This window comes from Abramis brama, assembly GCF_963993115.1.
Source record: "Abramis brama genome assembly, chromosome: 20".
NCBI lineage: Eukaryota > Metazoa > Chordata > Actinopteri > Cypriniformes > Leuciscidae > Abramis > Abramis brama.
The window spans coordinates 13,354,071-13,373,525 of record NC_139982.1 but is presented as its reverse complement, the minus strand read 5'-3'; the positions used below and the strand labels follow the sequence as shown (position 1 = coordinate 13,373,525).

Here is a 19,455-nt window from a genome sequence, read left to right as displayed (position 1 = left end):
ATTTAATTAATAGTTTTGTAGGGCAAGAATCTTTACCAATGAGATCATACAGTGGGCGGAGCTAACTAGTCAACACTACACTGAAAAAAAAGGGTATAGGATTTACTTTTAAACAATTTTCACTCAGAAATTCCTAGTAAATTTCACAAATAATTATAAGCAAATGGCAAGAAACACTGAATTAAACTTGAAATTTTGAAGCAGAAAGACTAAAATAGTATTTTTTTTTAGTTCTGGGCAAAGATTAATCACGATTAATCGCATCCAAAATAAAAGTGTGTTTACATAGTATATGTGAGTGTACTGTGTATAATTATTTTGTATATATAAATACACACACATGCATGTATATATTTAAGAAATATTTGCTTGTATAAACTGCATATATATATTTACGCATAATTAATATTATATATAAATATAAATATTTTATATATAAATAACCAATTTTTCTTAAACATATGCATGCATACGTGTGTATTTATATATACAAAATAATTATACACAGTACACACACATATTATGTAAACACAAACTTTTATTTTGGATGCGATTAATCGTTGCCCGGCACAATTATTTTTATAAAACGTACTCCAATAATTTACATTTTTGTTTGTTTTTTGCAGGGTATCCAGTCACAACAAAACTGTGAGGAAAGTCCTCACTACTAAACAGATGAGTATTTCTGAATGTTGCCGTAATCGTTTTTAAGTTATTTATGACAGACAGAAATACGTCAATATGTACAATATGTCCTTCTTTGTGTTTTGTAGCAGCTCTTGGCTTTTACGGCAGGTGTAAGTGTTACTGCGAGGAGCGTGGAGCAGTGCAGGCCGGCGAGAGCACTCGTGGGGGTATTATGAGAGGGAAGGTGATTATCAGGCTCCTCGCAGCGACTGGGCCAGTCGATTAAAACTCTCAGCCCTTCGCAATAAATCTCAGCCTTCCTCAGGGACCATATTAATGACTGTGTGGACACAGGTGGGTTACTTTCTGTTTCAATGTTTCCATTGTGAATTTCTCTGGTCTTATTGGAAATGATATTTTAGAAATTTCTCTGGTCTTCAAGCCTTTGCAAAAGTCTGAGGTAAAACTGAAAACGGTCTTAAAACAATAATACTAAAAATAGTATTTTTTTATTGTTACTATTTGTAACTTTGATCTCTGTAAAGAAAACATGATGGCTAGTAAAGTAAACATGACACAGCTGGATGCCTGTTGTTTGGGAACAGTCGTGTAAAGCCGTGTTTCCGCCGCAGGAACTTTCCCAGGAACTAGGAACTTTGGGCTGGTACTCGGTGTGTTTCCACCGCAGGAACCAGGGTCTAAATGAAGTTCTGGTTAAAAATGTCCCCCTCAGAAAGTCCCTGCTCGCGAGGTAGTACTTTTTCACAGTTCAGGAACTTTAGGGGGTGTGACTCGGACATGCCGATTGGTTGAGTTCATGCCGCATTTTGATTGGTTGCCTCAACGCAGCATTTCATTTCAAACACCATTTTTAAAAGTCTGTTGCGGTGCGTGCAGGCCTACGTCACCGGGATAATTTGTCTAATCTTCACAGTACTTTAGACCGCAGTGGAAACGCAGAAAGCATCAGGTTTTGGGGGAAAAAAAGTTCCTGGGAAAAAAGTTCCAGGGACAAATTGTTGCGGGTAATTTCGGTGGAAATGCAGCTTAAGAGAGTTTAGGGAGGGAATTATACCGAACCACTTTGAGGACAGGCATTTCAGAATAACTAAAACAAGATCAGTCAGCTGGTTGCTCCAGTTATGCTGTCCCATCCGTCTGTTGACTTTTTTGATGTGCATGGAGGAATTTATTGGATAATAAATGTGTTTCCAACTTAGTATTCGTTCATGTTTTCTTAACAAATAATTTTTTTTAGAATGTATGCGCATCTTGGCGTTTCCATCCATCTTTTTTTATCCAATATCCCAAAATGCGCATAATAATAGGTGGATGGAAACATAGCTAATGATTATTTAATTGCAAAACTTATTAAATTTGCCTGCTGATGCAACACATGAAAACCTTGCCATATAACTCAACAGAAATAGTCCAACATTCCTATGATCTTATCACATTTATAGAGCAAGTTTTTCAGTACGAGAGGGAAAGTAAAGTTCAGAGCTGTCCACCCCTCAGAGTCCATTAAAGACCCATCACGAAGGTGACATTTATTCTGTGATTTATGGAAGAATATTCACTGCTGGCGGTTTGTTCAGCAGAGGTCTTGACCGTTAAACCAACAGAGGAGCGGAATAAAAAAAATACATGAAAAATCAAATACGGTGAGTCAGAATGGTAACTGTTGTGTCACTAAGCATTTGACCAAAATGATGCTTCAAGGGTCGAAGGGTGAAGAGCTCTTAATAGCACTTGGTTACTTTCATGCACTTTGGTGTGTTTGGCACTTTAGTTTAAATGTCAGTAAAATAATGTAAACTCTTAACACCATGTAAAGAATTGCTTACTAAAAAGGCACAAAACCTGAAAATCCTGCTCATATTTGAAGAAATCATCCATACATATACATATATATACACACACACACACGTTCCTGCTCAATTCTGATTTACTGCTCAGATCTGATTTTATTTTTTATTTTTTTGGCTGTTCACATTATTATTTTCTTATGTGGCCAATTTCAGATTTGAGTGTGAACAGGTCACAATCCTGAACTGAATTTTAATATTAATACATTATAGGAAACTCATATATCATTAATGATTTTTTTTGAAACATTAATTGGAAAATACCTTCCTGTAGACCAGTGCTGTATAGAGCCCAGCAACACAAAATCAGACATTTTATTGACTGCCGTAAAACGTTACGCAATACTGTGAAGACATAATGATTCATTTTACAGTTGTTTAAGATACATTTGGAAGTCTTTCAGCAAATACAACCTAAATAACATAAAATTACTGCAATCTCTATTTTCCAAACTTCTATGTAATTTATAGCAAAATTGCTAACTGAGAGAACAGATTTCACATGCAATCACTGCATTTACATAAAAACAACCATTAGATGTTCTCTGCTAAGGCAATTTTGGCCCTAAATGGCCCTTTTTACACAAAGATGCAAAGTAAACATTTAAGCTGTTGGATATGTTTTATGGTCGGGATGCTGTGCAATTTGAAGAGGATGAGTCACTGAATTGTGTGTCTGTGAGAATTTTCCATTAACACTTTCCTCATTTAACAAGGCTGGTCCATCTAATAGCCAGTAAAGCCCTATCGTGCACATTACAAGCTCATCGCCATGCACACATTTACAACACTCGGTTTCTTGTTTTCTGTCATGTTGTTGTCATTGAGGAGTGCATTGTATAAAATTTCTAACTAGCTGGGCGAAACTCACAAAGCAAGAACACATATGTGTCATATGTTATCCCATAATCAAAAGAAAGGAATAAGAAATTATATTTTACTTAGAAAGTGATGCTTATTTTTAGGGTCATTAAGATAATTGTTTTTGCATTGTGACTTTCATGACAATAAGCATAAAACAGTAAATTTCCCCCCTTTCCTCATTACCATAATGCAAAAAACTCCACATTTTATTTAATTAATTATGTTTTATTTTAGATTGTTATTCATATATAGTACATACATTGTGGTATTTGTAGCACTGCCTTTAATTATTATGAAATAAAACACTGGGCGGGGGCCTCAGAACTGGGCCCTCATTAAATTATGGAATCATTTAAAAAAAAAAAATAAATAAATAAATAGGCCTATTTATGGAAAAAATATGTAATATTTCAGTTACATAAAAGCTTTTTATTTGTTTTCTTCCTAACTGCCCTTGAAATAGTGGTCAAGAAACAAAATACTTTTACAAAATACATACATTGTGGCATTTGTTGCACACCACAGCCTTTAATTATTGAAAACAAAAAAACGCCCGGATTCATTACGGTAATGCATTATTGTAATGAGGATGCATTATGGTAATGAGTTTTTTTTTTTTTTTAATTCACAAAGAATAATGTTTCTTGTGGTTTTGTGATACAATGTTCTACATTAATATTAACATGTATTTGAAGGTGCATAAATAAGACTTGCAACCCATTTCACTTCTGTAACGTGATGTATTGTAGAGTGAAACAATATTTAATGCGAAAAAAAGGTTGAGCAGGACTTGATTTTACCCATCAAACTGGATTGAGAAAAGTACCTTTTTAGGACAGTTTGGAAGGGAAGGGCTGAAAAAAAAGAAATTTGATGATGTAATTGAAAAGCAAAGTTGTTTCAGAGGCTGTACAAGTTGTAAATGCGTAGATTCTGTTGGGAAAAAACCTGCTCCCATCATGTGCAGTAAGAGCAATAATCAAATAAGTTTTAATTTCATGTTCACGTTTTAAAATCTTTAATGGCTATCTGTCCATTTTTATAAGAGTTTGTCAAAAAAAAAAAAAAAAAAGTTTCTTGTATGGGCCAGGGTTGCCAGGTCTGTGCAACAAAAGTATAAATAGCCTAAAAGTATCCCAATGCGATTTTCTCCATCGGGCGGCCACTGAATTTGTATGTCTTGGGGTTTTGGGGGTTTTGGAGCACCGAGATTGTTCTTACGGGGGTGGAAACAAATGTACCCGCAGCAATAACTTAAACGTAGCCCAATTCAGTGGGAAATCTGCGGACTTGGCAACACTGGTAAGGGGATACAAAAGAAGCACACAATTAAAAACACCCCAAAAATGCAAGCACACAGATCTAGTCCTGAAGTAACAGGAGGTGATGTAGAGGAGAGGAGAGAGACTTTGTAGTAATTGAATGTTATTATGTGGGAGAGGTCCGCGCACCCTACTGAGAGAATCCCATTAGTGGCCAGTGAGATTTAATCGCCATGTATGAAATGATTAAAAACCTCAGTGAATCGCTCTATTCCGCCCTGTTACGGGTGATTCTGCGATCACGAGTGGACCGTGCCGAAACACTGCGGACTGTGTGTCTATACGCACTCAAATGCAAACTGGAGATTAATATGAGACTCACACACACAAAACACATGAGTGTGCCGTCCGCCTTTGCGTACGTTGCCATAGCAACCCATGTCACACATTAACGAGAGATAGTGATGTCACCAAACAGTGGCAATGTGTGTTACTCATCAGTGCATGTTGTTCAAGCAACTGTTCTAGATAAATCTAGCAAAATGTACTTTGTGTTGCCTAAAGACACATTTGAATATGCATTAAACTCTGCAACCGTTCGTCTTTTAGATGTATCCATCTTCATTTTTTCCTATAATCTTCATCATATCCAATCATTTCCTACACTGTTATTTCCATTACTGTTTTGTAAATTTTTCTATTAGTGAAGTGGTTGATTGAGTGATTTAAAGTCCCCCTGTAGTCAATAATTATATCCCTTACAACTCACCAAAATTATATATTTAAATGTTTTTCCCTTGAAAAAAAAATATATTCCTGCCTTAAAATAGCTTGAATGTAACTAACCTTGCCTCATTTAGTATGCACTGTTCTATGAATATGCAAATGAGCCCCACCTCCACTCACTCACACCAGCTCAGAGATCCACTCGTTCACACGTTGACCTGATTGGTTAAGGTAGTTTGTGACGTCAGAAACACCAGCGATTTCAAACCGTGTTTTTGAGACTGTCTTTGGTTCACTGCAGTTTTATGGGGAAAATACTCAGCAATGGTGTCAACTTATGAATTTGCACACAGTTTGTCTTAAAGCATATTAAAAACAGCACATAGACATATAAACAACATTAAAAGCTTGATTTTCACCACAGGGGGACTTTAAATGAAAGAATTGCAGCTACACACTGTTCAAAAGTTTGGGGTCTGTAAGGTTTTTTTAATGATTTTATAAGTATCTTATGTTCACTAAGGATGTATATTTTTGATCAAAAATGCAGTAAAATCAGTCATATTAAGATTATCAAAGCTGATAATACTCCTGAAAGTCTTCAGTGTCACATGATCCTTCAGAAATCATTCCAATATGCTGATTCGCTGCTCAAGAAACTTATTGTCAATGTTGAAAACAGTTGTGCTGCTTAAATTTTTTGTGGAAACAGTTACATTCTTTATTTTTTTAAGCTGGAAAAAAAACAGCATGTATTTGAAATATAAATCTTTCTGTTACTTTTGATCAATTTAATGAATCCTTGCTGGGGGGGGAAAAAAGCATTAATTTTATTAATTTATTTTTAAATCCTACTGACCACAAGCTTTTGAACAGTAGTGGATGTATATGGGGAACGTTTAATGTTGTCATATCACTGGAATGGCTGCAAAAGTATGTCTGAGCATCTAACTATGGTTATGTTTCCAAATCAATCAAAATTACACAATTCAACATCAACTAGTTAAATGGCACACAGTGAGCCTGATTATGTTGTTTATTAAATTCACTTGGCAATGTATTGTGCATGTACACAGACATACAGCACAGATGTGTTTCAGTGTGTGTAACAGTCGACGGGAGACCAAGAAAACAAAAAATCTCTTATAGTGTTTGGAATTGAAGGAAAATTGAGCGTAGCAGCCCCATCATTCTGTGACAATTTCAGGGCTTTTCTACTTGTCAAAAACCTGACGACAAAACAGCGGCCTCCGATACGCTGGGTTACACCTCAAACAGAGCTCAATAAAACCTGCCCAACAAACCCTACTGCATTAAACCAAAAGTACATTTAAAGGGACAGTGCACCTAAAATTCACAAATCATCTACTCATTCGAACCCTGCATGAATTTATTTCTTCAGCGATACACAAAACAGACTTGCAATGAAGCAGTGGAGGCTGGTGGGTTTTAAAATAGAGGAGGCACACTAAATTGTAGCGGTCTGGGGATCCCTTCCCAAGCATTTTTTTTGCTTAACTGCATTAAAATTCAAACGAATATCACATAATTCACGTCTCTATGATGATTGGTTGATATACCAAGGCTAGCCTCCTCTGTATTTTTTCTCAACACTCTTAACTGCTGAAATTGAAATACTCAATGGTAATTGACTAATTGTGTTTTACCAAAGGAGGCAAAAGTCTCCTGCCATGGATTTGCCTCCCTCTCCCCTTCTCTGTCCCATTAGACTCACCCTAGCACAGTTTTCAGAAGGGTTGTAACTACATCATGTTACAGTAGTGAAATTATAAACCAGAAATACACACTCAGAGCATGAAATGAAATGAATAACTGGACATTTTATTAAATCGTCCTTCTCTCATTTTTACCTCAAAATGTTGGGTAGGCTGTGCCTCCCGTTCCTCCTTACGAGCCGTGACTGCAACGTGGTGCACAAGTCATATGGACACTTCTATAGTGCTTTTTGGAGCTTGACAGCTCCAGTCCCTATCCACTTTCATTGATGGAAAGTTGCAGTTTCATTTTTAGGTGAACTGTTGTTTTAACAGCTATAACAGGCACTGCATAAATGATGAACATCTTGACAAACGGTTCTCAGTCAACACTATCATTTAGAATAACGCGGCCAACACCATTGACAAAAACATCAATACAGTTGGCAGTTTACACTCATTCTCTGTAGTTGATGGTAAAACAATGAGGCAATCCACTGTGTGAGATCTCAGTTGAGTTTTCACCTCTACACAATCTCTACCTCTCTCATGCCACGGGCAACATGCACACATGAACACACTCATTCACTCTCTGCAGGCCATAAACGGGCTTGATATTGGTCTGTAATTATTTTTTCGCATCTGCAAATTTGCATCAATAGGCACAAGGGCACATTTGGTAGAGAGGTTGTGATTGTTTAAGAGAAATTAAGTTGTCGCTCTTTTGCAGTGTAGAAATGGTCCATGTCCAGAATAGCATACTACCATAAACCTTATGCAATTTAAATACAATGTCTTCAGAATCCAGTATGTGTTCTGTATATATTCTTTATGTACAGCATATCTGGGAAAGTCTGCGGCATTTGCTAAATTTAGGAGTGTGTAACCGGAACACACTCATTGGAATACTGTATCCCATAATGCAATACTCTCAACTTGACCTTCCCTTTCTATTATAACATGTGATCTGGAAGTAACATCAGACATGATTTTAAAATGTCTTTTTTTTACTTGTATTTGATTGATTTGACATTTTTTACATAAAATTTAATTAAAAAAGCAAAATAACCTTTTAATTTCCACAATAATAACTGGATGCTACTATTTAAGGTAAGACATTACAAGCAAGACAATTGTTTTCATGTACTAGTCACAATTCTGATATGTTTGGCTATTTTGCTTCCATAACATCATCTTTAGAGATTAGAGATTAGAGATTTCCAGATTAGAGAAAAGAAAGCATCCAGAATACATACAAGTTTTCTCTATATGCGGATATGATGAGACACGTAGGCAATTTCCCATAAAAACCATTCCATCAGGTCTAAAATATAAACACTTACAATGGGCTTACCATAGTGAATCAGGGCATGACAAAAATATGTTTTGAAAGAAGGATCGACAATGCATTGACTTGTTAATTTTGAACAAAAATGTAATAGTTTACATTTAAAAAAATTATAATAATAACAGTGGTATTAGGCTGTATGTACGGTATTCTATTTTGAACAAAGCCAGCCCTAAATATAACAACTGTCTCATTATAATGCACATTCATTTATTTTTTTAATAATATGCGTACACACACTCGCATGTGTTCGTAACCCACTTGCACACACCACTTAAGACTGGTAAACAATCTCTGGTTCGCTCAAGCCTAGCAGCTACACAGATGAGACCCTGCTACAAAAAAAAAAAAAAAGTCAAAGTGAACCAAGCACTGCTGATTATCACACATAAATTGGAATAAATAATAATGGAAGGTCAAATAATGACCTTCAATGAAAATGAAATGAAAATACAATGAAAATTAAAATTAAAACATGTAACAAAATATAAATCCAAAACTTGTACTAAACTTTTTGTGTAAAAAAGTGGTCAAAGCCCAAAAATAATCTAAAATCATCGTTAAAAAAAAAAACCTTTCAAACTGCAGGAAAAAAAGCAAAGCAACAACGACAACAACCAACATGCTCGAGGTTTGTTTAACTCCTTTGGAGATTCAGAATGTAATTCATAAGAAAAATGTTACAACCTCCATAAAAGACCCAAATGTCTCATAGTTGTCCATCTTGCAGACTTTGGCTGGTTGAGGCCGGGGCGTAACGTCTCGCATTATGAATAACTGAGTCAGAAGTCTGACGCAGACTTTGCTAACGGCAACAAGGCTAACAAGCAAGACTTGTTCCAATCTGAGAGGAGTCTAAAGACCCAAGTACTGTACATAAAACATAATATGGTGTGACATCAATTCAAATAGTGAGACAGTATTTTGACATGTCAGACTGCATAACTTAAGCACACTAGACTGAATAGACACAGTATTCCAGACATTCAGTGTGCCATACCAAATAATGGGGGGAAAAAATTGTTTAAAACATATTGATGATTGGAAATGATATGAAATTAGATTTTTCCCTAACTTTTCTCATCAACAGTCACAATGATAACAAAAAATCTGGTCTGTTTACAGCAACTTGAGCTGGAAATAATTCGACCATGCATGTTATTCATTGTTAAATTACCCCAAAAATACCAACAAAGGACATTAAAAGCAAAATTACTCATTCAAATCGGAAGGCGCTGCGTACGCCTGCTGGACTCATGGTACAGCAGCAAAGTTTCTTGATTATTACGCAGGAATGAGAGTATAGTTCCTAGCCATATCAGCCTAAAAAAAAAAAATCGCAACTTTTCATTTTCCGTCGGTCTTAGTACACGATGTAACTACAGAAGAGTCAAGTTTTAAATAGGAAAAATATCGAAACTCTTTGGTCATTTTTTTGAGAGAGATGCTAATGGTCTTGTCCGATTCAATGATCTATGCTAAGCTATGCTAAAAGCGGTACCGCCAGACCCGGAGTTCGGCTGAATGGTTTCAAAAACGGTAAAACTCAACTGTTTAACTCTGGGGGAGTTGTAAAATGAGCCCATTTCCAAAAAAAGCGGAGTATCCCTTTAAGTGAGTCAATTTAGTAGTTTCAAAGTGGTTTTGTGTCATGTGACTGAATTGTAAGATTGTACCAGCTAAATCACAAACTATTAGCTAACATTAGCACATGTTAAAGGGTAAATGGGTAAATGCTCCTTGAACAAAGCAGTAATGAACATGCACTGTTCCAGTCCACAGCCAAGCAAATGCTCCATTCTTCTCCACAATGGTAACCCAGTGTAATTTAAATGGTTCTAATAATTCCAACATAATTGAACATTAAACACTATTAAACACTATCAAGTCTCTCCCTTTTCTCATCTTGCTCAAAAACACATAAATGAACACTTAATTTCAACAGTTTTACTCTCCTCATTAAATCCCAAGCAAAGCATGCTATACGGTTTCAGCAAAAATCATTTTCAAGTATTCGATTGGTTCACAATTTTTTCTAGTAGATTGCACATTTAAGAGATTTACGTTAATCGAAAGCAAAGCAAAAAAGAGGTCTACATACCTCTCATATAATCAGCAACATGTCTTGAACATATCATATTAAGGTAACACTTTATTTTGATGGTCCCTTTTGAACATTCTGTTGACTACAAGTAACTTTGCAACTACATCTCTAACTCTCAGTCGAGTATTAGCAGACATTAAAGGAATAGTTCACTTCAAAATGAAAATTCTGTCATCATTTACTTGTCATCCTTTGTGTTCAGCAGAAGAAAGAAATTCAGACAGGTTGGCAACAACTTGAGGGTGAGTAAATGATGGCAGAATTTTCATTTTAAAGTGAACTATTCCTTTAACCAGACACTCTACTAACTCTTTATTGTTGACGGTCCTCTAACAGACATTCTACTGACTACAAGCAACTTTGTAACTACATGTCAACTTATTCTAACCCTACCAGTCTACTAATACTCTACTAACACTCTAATGAGAGTTAGACTTATAGCTTATAGTCAACGGACCATTAAAATAAAGTGAAAACCATATTAATATGTTCACAAATTCACAAGTTCACAAAAAAAAAAAAAGATATACATAAAATATTGCAAATTAGATCAAATATTTAATTAAATGTACCATTAACATTAGATAATATGCAAGATATTTACAACATCCTGAATGATTAAAAATGTGAGTACTTTCAGGTTTGCTGTCCACAAACTGGCAACTGCTCTTGATAAGCATCTTCCATAAACCTACAGCGATCATCCTGTATTAGATCAGCGTAGAGAAGTTGAAATATAAAACTTGTAATGGAGACTGCATCATTTCAGCAAATCACATGATTCCACCCCGTCATTTCACAACAGCAACAGATATGAAATTATACCGTGCGTTTATGCAATTAGAAGCTGCATTTAAAATAAACCACCAGTACAACCTTAAAGCAGCATTTTTAACCCAGACTGTGGAACTCCCTAGCAACAAGAAACGAGACAATTCACTCTTTCTCACTTCAAAACGCCCTCAAGGCCATAGCCAAAAATCCAGCTTTATTCCTTTTTCTCCCTCCCTCGGTTCGTCAGCGGCACGCGTGGTCCTACGAGTGCCCGGTCCACGTGAAAGACTGTGTGAGCCAGAGACTTACCATGAGGGATTACAAACACAAGTGTGTTTGTGTCGGATCCTAATCACATAATGGATATGGCATTGCACAGGACGGCTAGATCAGCCCAGGCCTTCCGCTTTACACTATAAATAACAGATCTATCACAGACAGAGCTTGCATCCAGAAGCTTACAATCACTGGCCATTTGTCTTCAAACTCTTGCTTGATATACCTGGAAAGTGAGTTAAGCGGGACTAAACCTCGCCGTTAAACATCCACAAGGGAAAAAACAGTGAGTCAGTCGCATTCCAGGCATGGCAAATGTGTGTGTCGCGCTGATCTGATTAGGCAGACAGGTGGTAGACATGCACACTAACACAAAGGAGAGCGGGAGTTGACATATACTGTGATCTATGAAGAACAAACCGAATCCTGGAGGCTGTGCACGTGCACGGATTACATATTGAAACTGTAGTCCGGGATGAAGCATTTCGGTTTACAGAGGGCCGTTGGACACTTTAAAAGTTCTACACAACATTATAAGAAAATATCATGCAAAGCAGCATCAGCTCAAGCTCAGAACTACTTCACTTTACTGAGACATTTCTGACATCAACTTGGTGATTTTTAGTGGATGTATGAAGTCGGTTCGACCACAGAGTCTTCATTTTTGTACATTTATCTATTATTTTAGTCAAATGTCTTAAAAGGAGAGCTTGTGCAATCTTTAAAATAAACTTTTGTATTTTGTGTAACACATTTTTTTTAGACTGTCTGCTTAATATTTACTAACTCTTTATTCTGATGCTCCCCAACAGATATTACTGACTATAAGTAACTTGGCAACTACAAGTCAAATTATTCGACTAACCCGAACCCTAACACCAAACCATATTCAAACAGTCTACAGTCTACTAATAGTTAGTTAGTTGACATGTAGTTGCAAAGTTACTTAAAGTTAGTAGAATGTCTAAAGTGGACTATCGAAATAAAGTGTTTTGTATCTAATGAAGTGCAATTCATACATTTTTAAAGTGCTAAAGTTGTCACTGAAAAACTTGACAGGAATAAATGCAATGAGACACAGAGGATCTGAACTTTGAGCTGGTTGCATAATCTTAATTATCAGAAAACATTATGTTCCCATTAATGGCAGAATAACTATACCAAGTGATCAAACCATCATTATTCAACACTGTCAGAAATAGGGGTACAGTAGGAGTCCATTTCTGTCCCCCAAGGTACAATCTACACTAACGTACCCAATAGGGCTTATTATTGGACCTCAAGGTACATATATGTACCTTTTTGAGAGTCAAAAAGCATTAAAAGGTACATATGTACCGTTTCTTTTAAAGGTTAAGGTACAATATTGTACCCTTGAGGGTACAGCCCCAGGCCAGTGACAAGCCATTGTACCCCTAAAGGTACAATTACTTTATTTTCTGAGAGTGGAACGGACTGCTCTGTGTATTGGATCTTGACTATAAAATACCAGCAATCGCCTAATTTCAGCTCCTATCAACACAAACATGTTCCCAAAAACATGCACTAAGCATCTTCTGCTGGAGAGGTTATTAGAAAACAAACGCAATTGTAATATTTGTCGGGCAGAAACAGCAATAAAGTGTTGCATCACTTTCTCCTTGCAGTGATTTGGTGGTTCCTGCTGCCACCCCACATGTACTGTCATATTTTATGGAGAATTTTATACAATATACAAAAACATTCATTTAAAAAAATGTAATAAATAATCTGTTATATATAAATAACATCAATATAGATATGAAACGTTTACGATTAATAAACCAAATATATAAATAAGTATGCAAATATATGTAATATAACTATGCAGGGATTCTACTTTATGAATTTGTTAATTATCAATATCTAAAGACAAACGCAGAAAATAGCAGTATTTTTAATGAATTGATCACTTTCAGGTATGGCATCATCATACACCTGTAAACCCTTATGGCCACAGGCTAATGAAAATATGAAGGTGTAGATCGTGGCGATACCCTGCCGACAGTTATTCTTAGAAAAGTTCAAGTTATTGGGCATGTAGTTATTATCATTTATGCATCAATTCATCATGTATCATGTAAAACTCCAGTGTATTAGACAAGTTCATAAGCACGCATTCAGATCCCAATGCTGCAACACACCCGAGCTGAAGGTTGCAGAGACGGTTAGTGACTGAACACAGAAATCAATGACAGAAATGCATCCACCTGTCCATCGTGCACATGAACAACATATAACCAACACACAACATCAGCCAACTCAACACATGCTGATCTCTCTTACATGGAGATTATAATGCAATGGCAAACGAAACAATTTGAATGTCTGAATGAAAGCACAAACCTGTCTGTCCTTTCCCGAGGGTCTTTTCTAAGCGGTATGGTCCCACGTAATTGGCATGAGGGGTAGAGCTATTTTCTTTCCCAGACAATGACATGTTTCCCGTCTAAACACACTTCACGCGGCGTTGCAGTTCTTGGGATACAGCAATCCTCTTATAGCTGGGTGCACCGGAGGACGCGCTTTACTCCAATTTAACGCTGTCTCTTTTGGTTTCTCCTGTCCGTTTCAGACCGAGAGTCTGTGGTTAAGGTGGGAAAAGGGGTCTTTTAATGTGTCCTCTCCTTTCCTTTTCACGGGGGTGAACCGGGCGGCTTAAGAACCGACTGGCATCGCGGGACCTGCACAGCTTGTGTCCGCCTGTGCGGCTTCTCTCTCTCTCTCTCGCTCTCTCTCTCTCTCTCTCTGTGGAGTGGCCGGTGCGAGCCAGACAACGCTACTACGGGGAAGGCGAGCTCATTAATATTCATAAGCTAAGCTTTCGCTACTGGATAGTGACCGAGCAACGTCAGTAGAATTTCATTAATATTAAGAAGGCAGTTTTTTTTTTATTGAAGACCAATAAACTAATGAACCAAATTTTAAAAGAAATAAATAAATAAGAATGAAATAAATTAGTAAATCTGTACGCTAAATAAATAAATAGATAAATAATAAGTAAATAAATATATGTGTATGCAAATGCAAATAATAAACACAATTTTGTCCTGTGTTCAATTTTTAAATCAATATATTCAGTTTTTAATTCATTTCTGTGAATATGCATTACATTAATTTACTTTCATGGTTTACATTTGGCACTTTTGCTTTAATGTACTGTAGGCTACATTAATTTTACTAAAGAAGATAAGCCTTCGACATTGGAGGATGGACACGTGACATCATCAAACCCTAATGCATATTAATGAGATACGCCTTTATCGTAGTAGGATTGGTGGTTCCGCGTGTAGAGTCTGGTCCGCAGCGCTTAATTCTGATTGACGGAGAAGCTCGCCAAGCGCGAGAGCGTCTGTGTGCCGCAACCACAGGTCTGACCGCTGAGTGTTCTCTAACAGCAGATAATTGTAAAATCATTGCTCTCTCTCTCTCTCTCTCTCTCTCTCTCTCTCTTGCTCTCTCTCTCTTGCTCTCTCTCTCTCTCTCTCTCTCTCTCTCTATATATATATATATATATATACATACAGACATACTGTATAGCTAGATAGATAGATAGATAGATTAGATAGATTATTGACTATTCTTTTATTATTCGCCACTTTTTTCTGCTGTGATCTACATGTAACATATGAGAAACAGTTTGCGGTGTATCAGTGACCTGCTCATAAAGGTTCCAGTGCTGTGTTCACTGAGCAGCGTGTGTTGGCCAGGACCTTAATTTCACAACCTACTGATCTCAGACCTGTGTGAGAGTGAGAACAGGTGCCGGAGGGGCAGCCGCCAATGACACGCCTCCCCAAGTGTGACAGACAGGACCCTACTTTTGAGAAGTAGGAGAGGATCTGACTGTTCACCGTAACTCACAGCATTGCATTACATATCCTGTGGATATACAGCACTGTACCACAACACATGCTTCAGTATAACTCAATACACATCAAGGTACTTCATCTGCTGCTGAACTGTGAAATCTGAGACACATTAACAACAGTTTGAAACTAAATATCGAGAACAACAAACGCTCCAGGTTGTCCTCAATAGAGAACTTGATGTTCTCCTTTATATTTTTGTCCTCGGGTCCATATATCTTAATATAAGATTGCAAACCCCAACACTAGCACATACTTTCTGATAGGACCTTAATTAAATTAAATAAGTTTAATTAAATAAGTTCCTGTATACAGTTTACTGCAATGTTGCCATTTTCACATTGTAAGTTGCGTCACATCCCTGCTATCGGCAAGTCCTCGCCCATGCCCTCATGAGAAAATGTCCACTCACAAATTTTTACAGAAGTGGTAAACCGTCACAGTGTTTCTCACAAACTCTTTCATGAATACTAAGAATTTGGACATACTTCATGAGTAATGCTTATCACAATATAAAATGTCTTTCGAAAACAATTGTGCATCTTCATTTTTTTTCCACATTTTGTCATGTTGCAGACTAAGGTTAAACTCAGTTCTTAGCTGAGGCACCTTTACAGTTTTGGGCATTGATGCAACAAGCTTTAAACATCTCCCTTTAGGGACTTTCTGCCATTCCTTTCTTCCTCTCAAGCTCTGTCAGGTCGGATGGGGACCGTCGGTGGACAGCTATTTTAAGGTTTCTCCAGAGATGTTTGATTGGGTTCAAGTGCGATCTCTGGCTGGGCAACTCAAGGACATTCACAGAGTTGTCCATAAGCCACTCTTATTTCGTCTTAGCTGTGTATTTACGGTCATTGTCCTCTTGGAAAGTGGACCTTCTGCAAATACCGAGTTTCTGAACTCTCTGGACCAGGTTTTAGTAAGAATATCTCTACATTTTGCTGCATTGAGCTTTCGTTCTACCCTGGTTTCCTCCAGACATGACGATTGAAACTGAGGTTCATCAGACCAGCGAATCTTGTCCTTTAGGTACTTTTTTGCAAATTCCAAGAGGGTTTTCATGTGTCTCCGCTGAGGAGAGACTTGAGCCTGGCAACTCTGCCTTAAAGCCTAGATCCTTTTTGTCTTTCTGTAAGTTTCCCCCGTATCCATGTATGATGACCATCAGCTTCTTGGTCATCTGTCTAACCAAGGCCCTTCTCCATCGATTGCTCTGGTTTACAAGGAGTCCAGATTACCAGCTTTGTTCCAAACTTCTGGAGCATGCTTCTGTGAACCTTCAATGCAGCTGATTTTTATTTTTATTTTTTGTAATCAGCCCCTGATCTGTATTGGTCTCAACACAGTCCAGTTTCTTTGACCTCATGGCTTTGTTTTTGCTCTGATTTGTAGCTGTTAGACCATTTACTGTGTGCACGGACAGTCACGTATGCAGATGATGCAACATTATATCTACCGGCAACATCTATTCATCAATTGTCTACTGCTTTGGATGAGGAATTACAATTATTTGTAAAGTGGGTATGGAATAATAAGTCGGCTCTAAATTTGACAAAAACCAAAAGCATTGTGTTTGGATCAAATTCTACATTTAAATTCAAATCACAGTTAAATCTGTCTGTAAAGAGTGTGCATATTGAACAGGTAGAGGAAACAAGACTTCTTGGAGTTATATTAGACAGCAGGCTGAAGTGGTCAAAACAGATAGATAATATGGTAATAGTTATGGGAAGAGGTCTGTGTAACGCATTGATCCAAGGAAGATGAAGAAGAAGAAGAAGATGAGGTATTAACATGGGGGTTTAGGACAAGATACTTACCGTGCGAGACAGTGCTATGCACAAACATACCGGACAACTAAACAGAACACAGGCAGGAAATTAAATACACAGTGACGATTAACTAAACGTCGAACAGCTGTGATTAATGTAGTTAGTGTCCATGGTAACTGACTAGTGGCGGGAAACTTGAACAAACAAAACACATGACATGTCATGAATGAAAACAAAACAGACTGAATATGACTTTGACAGTCATTAAGGGTACGTTTACATGACAACGATATGCTTAAAACGGAGAAGTTTTCCACGTACAGATGACACCACTGTCAAAACGATCCCTATTCACACGGATCCACGAAAACGACTAAAAACCTATATCCTGCTGCCAGGCCATTAGATGGCGATGAAACACTATAGACCGAACGTCATCATCTTCAGAGATTCGTGTTTTTGTTGTTTACACGGAGACCATTTTCAAAACTTGCACTTTGAAACCTGTTTTCAAAAGTTTATGTTTTCAGGCACCCAAAAGGTTGTTGTCGTGTAAACGAATGGCCAATTAAAAGTTTTACGTTTTTAGTTGAAAATGGTGTCATGTAAACAGCCCCTAAGAGATGTGCAATTTTTTACCACAATATTGTATTTCTCAAAGTGTGCAAACAATGGTTCTTACTTATTTAGATAATTGTCCAGTGGTGTGGTCGAGTGCATCAAGTAAAAAATTACAATTAGTCCAGAATAGAGCCGCACGACTCACTTTAACCTGTAATAGAGAGGCTAATATAATAACAATGCACACAACTTTAGGTTGGCCACTGGTGAAGGATAGGACGATTATCTCCCTGCTTTGTTTTCTAAGAAGTATTCTCAGTGTCTAGAGTTCCTAATGTCCTGTACTGTCAACTTTTGTAAAGTAGTACTAGTAATAATTTAAATACCAGGCAGGCATCAAAAGGATGTTTTTGACTTCCTATTTCAAAAACCAATGCAGAACAACGGACTGTAATGTGTAGAGGAATGAAAATATGGAATGACTTGCCATCGGATATTACATATTTCATAAAATAAGGTTTAAAATCTTTAAAGGAATATTTAATGGCACAATATATAGTAAATTGTTAATTTTGATATTTGGAATGAATTTTGGGTTTGTATGTTTCATTGACTGAACTTTTATTGTTGTTGAATAATGTAGTTTTGTATTTTTACTTGTTGGGACCCCAGGAAGAGTAATGGGGGTCCAAATACAGAGTGGTGTGTGCCCTTCCAGATTACGTCCATTCAACTGAATTTGCCACATGGAATGGAGTTAGAACTCAAAAGAAGATATTTTGAAGAATGTGTCAAAGTTTTTGTCTATATTATTATTTTTATAAACTCAATGGATTACAAAACTTACAATCTGCAAAAGAAAAGAAAAGGAGCACATCCTTGGTAGCATCACAGTCACCAACACCTAACTCTCATTTCCCCATCCACAATAACAGTTCTCAGTGAGAATCTCCCTTTGAAGCATTGAGGAACATCTGTACATGTTGTGTCTAATCAAGTTTGGCAGTAAGTCCCTCGCTCCCCTGCATCACAACGACTGTGAAATTAATCAGGAGTCGCAGCAAGCAGTCGTGCTATTTACTGTTTACATGCTGACGGGCGCAAACCAAATAAACGTGGTAAATAGTGTCCTCTGTATCTTTGATTTACAATTGCCCGGTTGTCCGTGCGTGAGCAACCGGGCGCGAGGGGAATATTATACAGAGTTATGCTAATGAGATGCAGATGCACATATCAGATAGAAGGGTGAAACTGGAGAAATGGTTTGTAGATCTGAAGGGCGGGAAATGACTTAGCATGATGCTCTGTGAATGTCCGTTAAAGGTCTTACAAGTGCGCACTAATCTTTCTCGAATTTCCTACGTTTTTTATATTGAGATGAGATGCCTGTTGTTAGTCATACAAACTAACATTTGCTACCACTCCTAGCTATGATTTGATACGTGCTGTTTTGGAACATGCATCCACAAATTGCAGATTTATTGATATTGTATTCTGCAGTGATATAAAATATTGGAAAAACTACTTTGAAACTTACAGATTAATATCTTTTTAAATATAGAACTTTCTGATGATACAACAAAACCAATGACTGTTTTCAAATAAATTTGTTTTCGAATAAATTAGCATATTTCATATAGCCTACTGCGTTAGTGATTAGTTTGAATAGTG

General features: G+C 37.0%; 1 protein-coding gene across 7 annotated transcripts in view; it reads right to left on the bottom strand.

Annotated features, from left to right (window-relative positions):
* brsk2a (BR serine/threonine kinase 2a) overlaps positions 1 to 14,323 on the bottom strand; it is a 213,189-nt gene extending 198,866 nt beyond the window's left edge. For 6 of the 7 annotated variants that reach the window (XM_084095460.1, XM_084095457.1, XM_084095458.1 and 3 more), the window contains exon 1: positions 13,929 to 14,311. In XM_084095460.1, the coding sequence (XP_083951586.1) occupies positions 13,929 to 14,022 (94 nt within the window). In that variant the 5' untranslated portion in view covers positions 14,023 to 14,311. Of the gene's footprint in view, positions 1 to 13,928 lie in introns of all 7 variants that reach the window. The other variant, XM_084095463.1, reaches the window with a different exon arrangement.
* Positions 14,324 to 19,455: the final 5,132 nt, after the last annotated feature.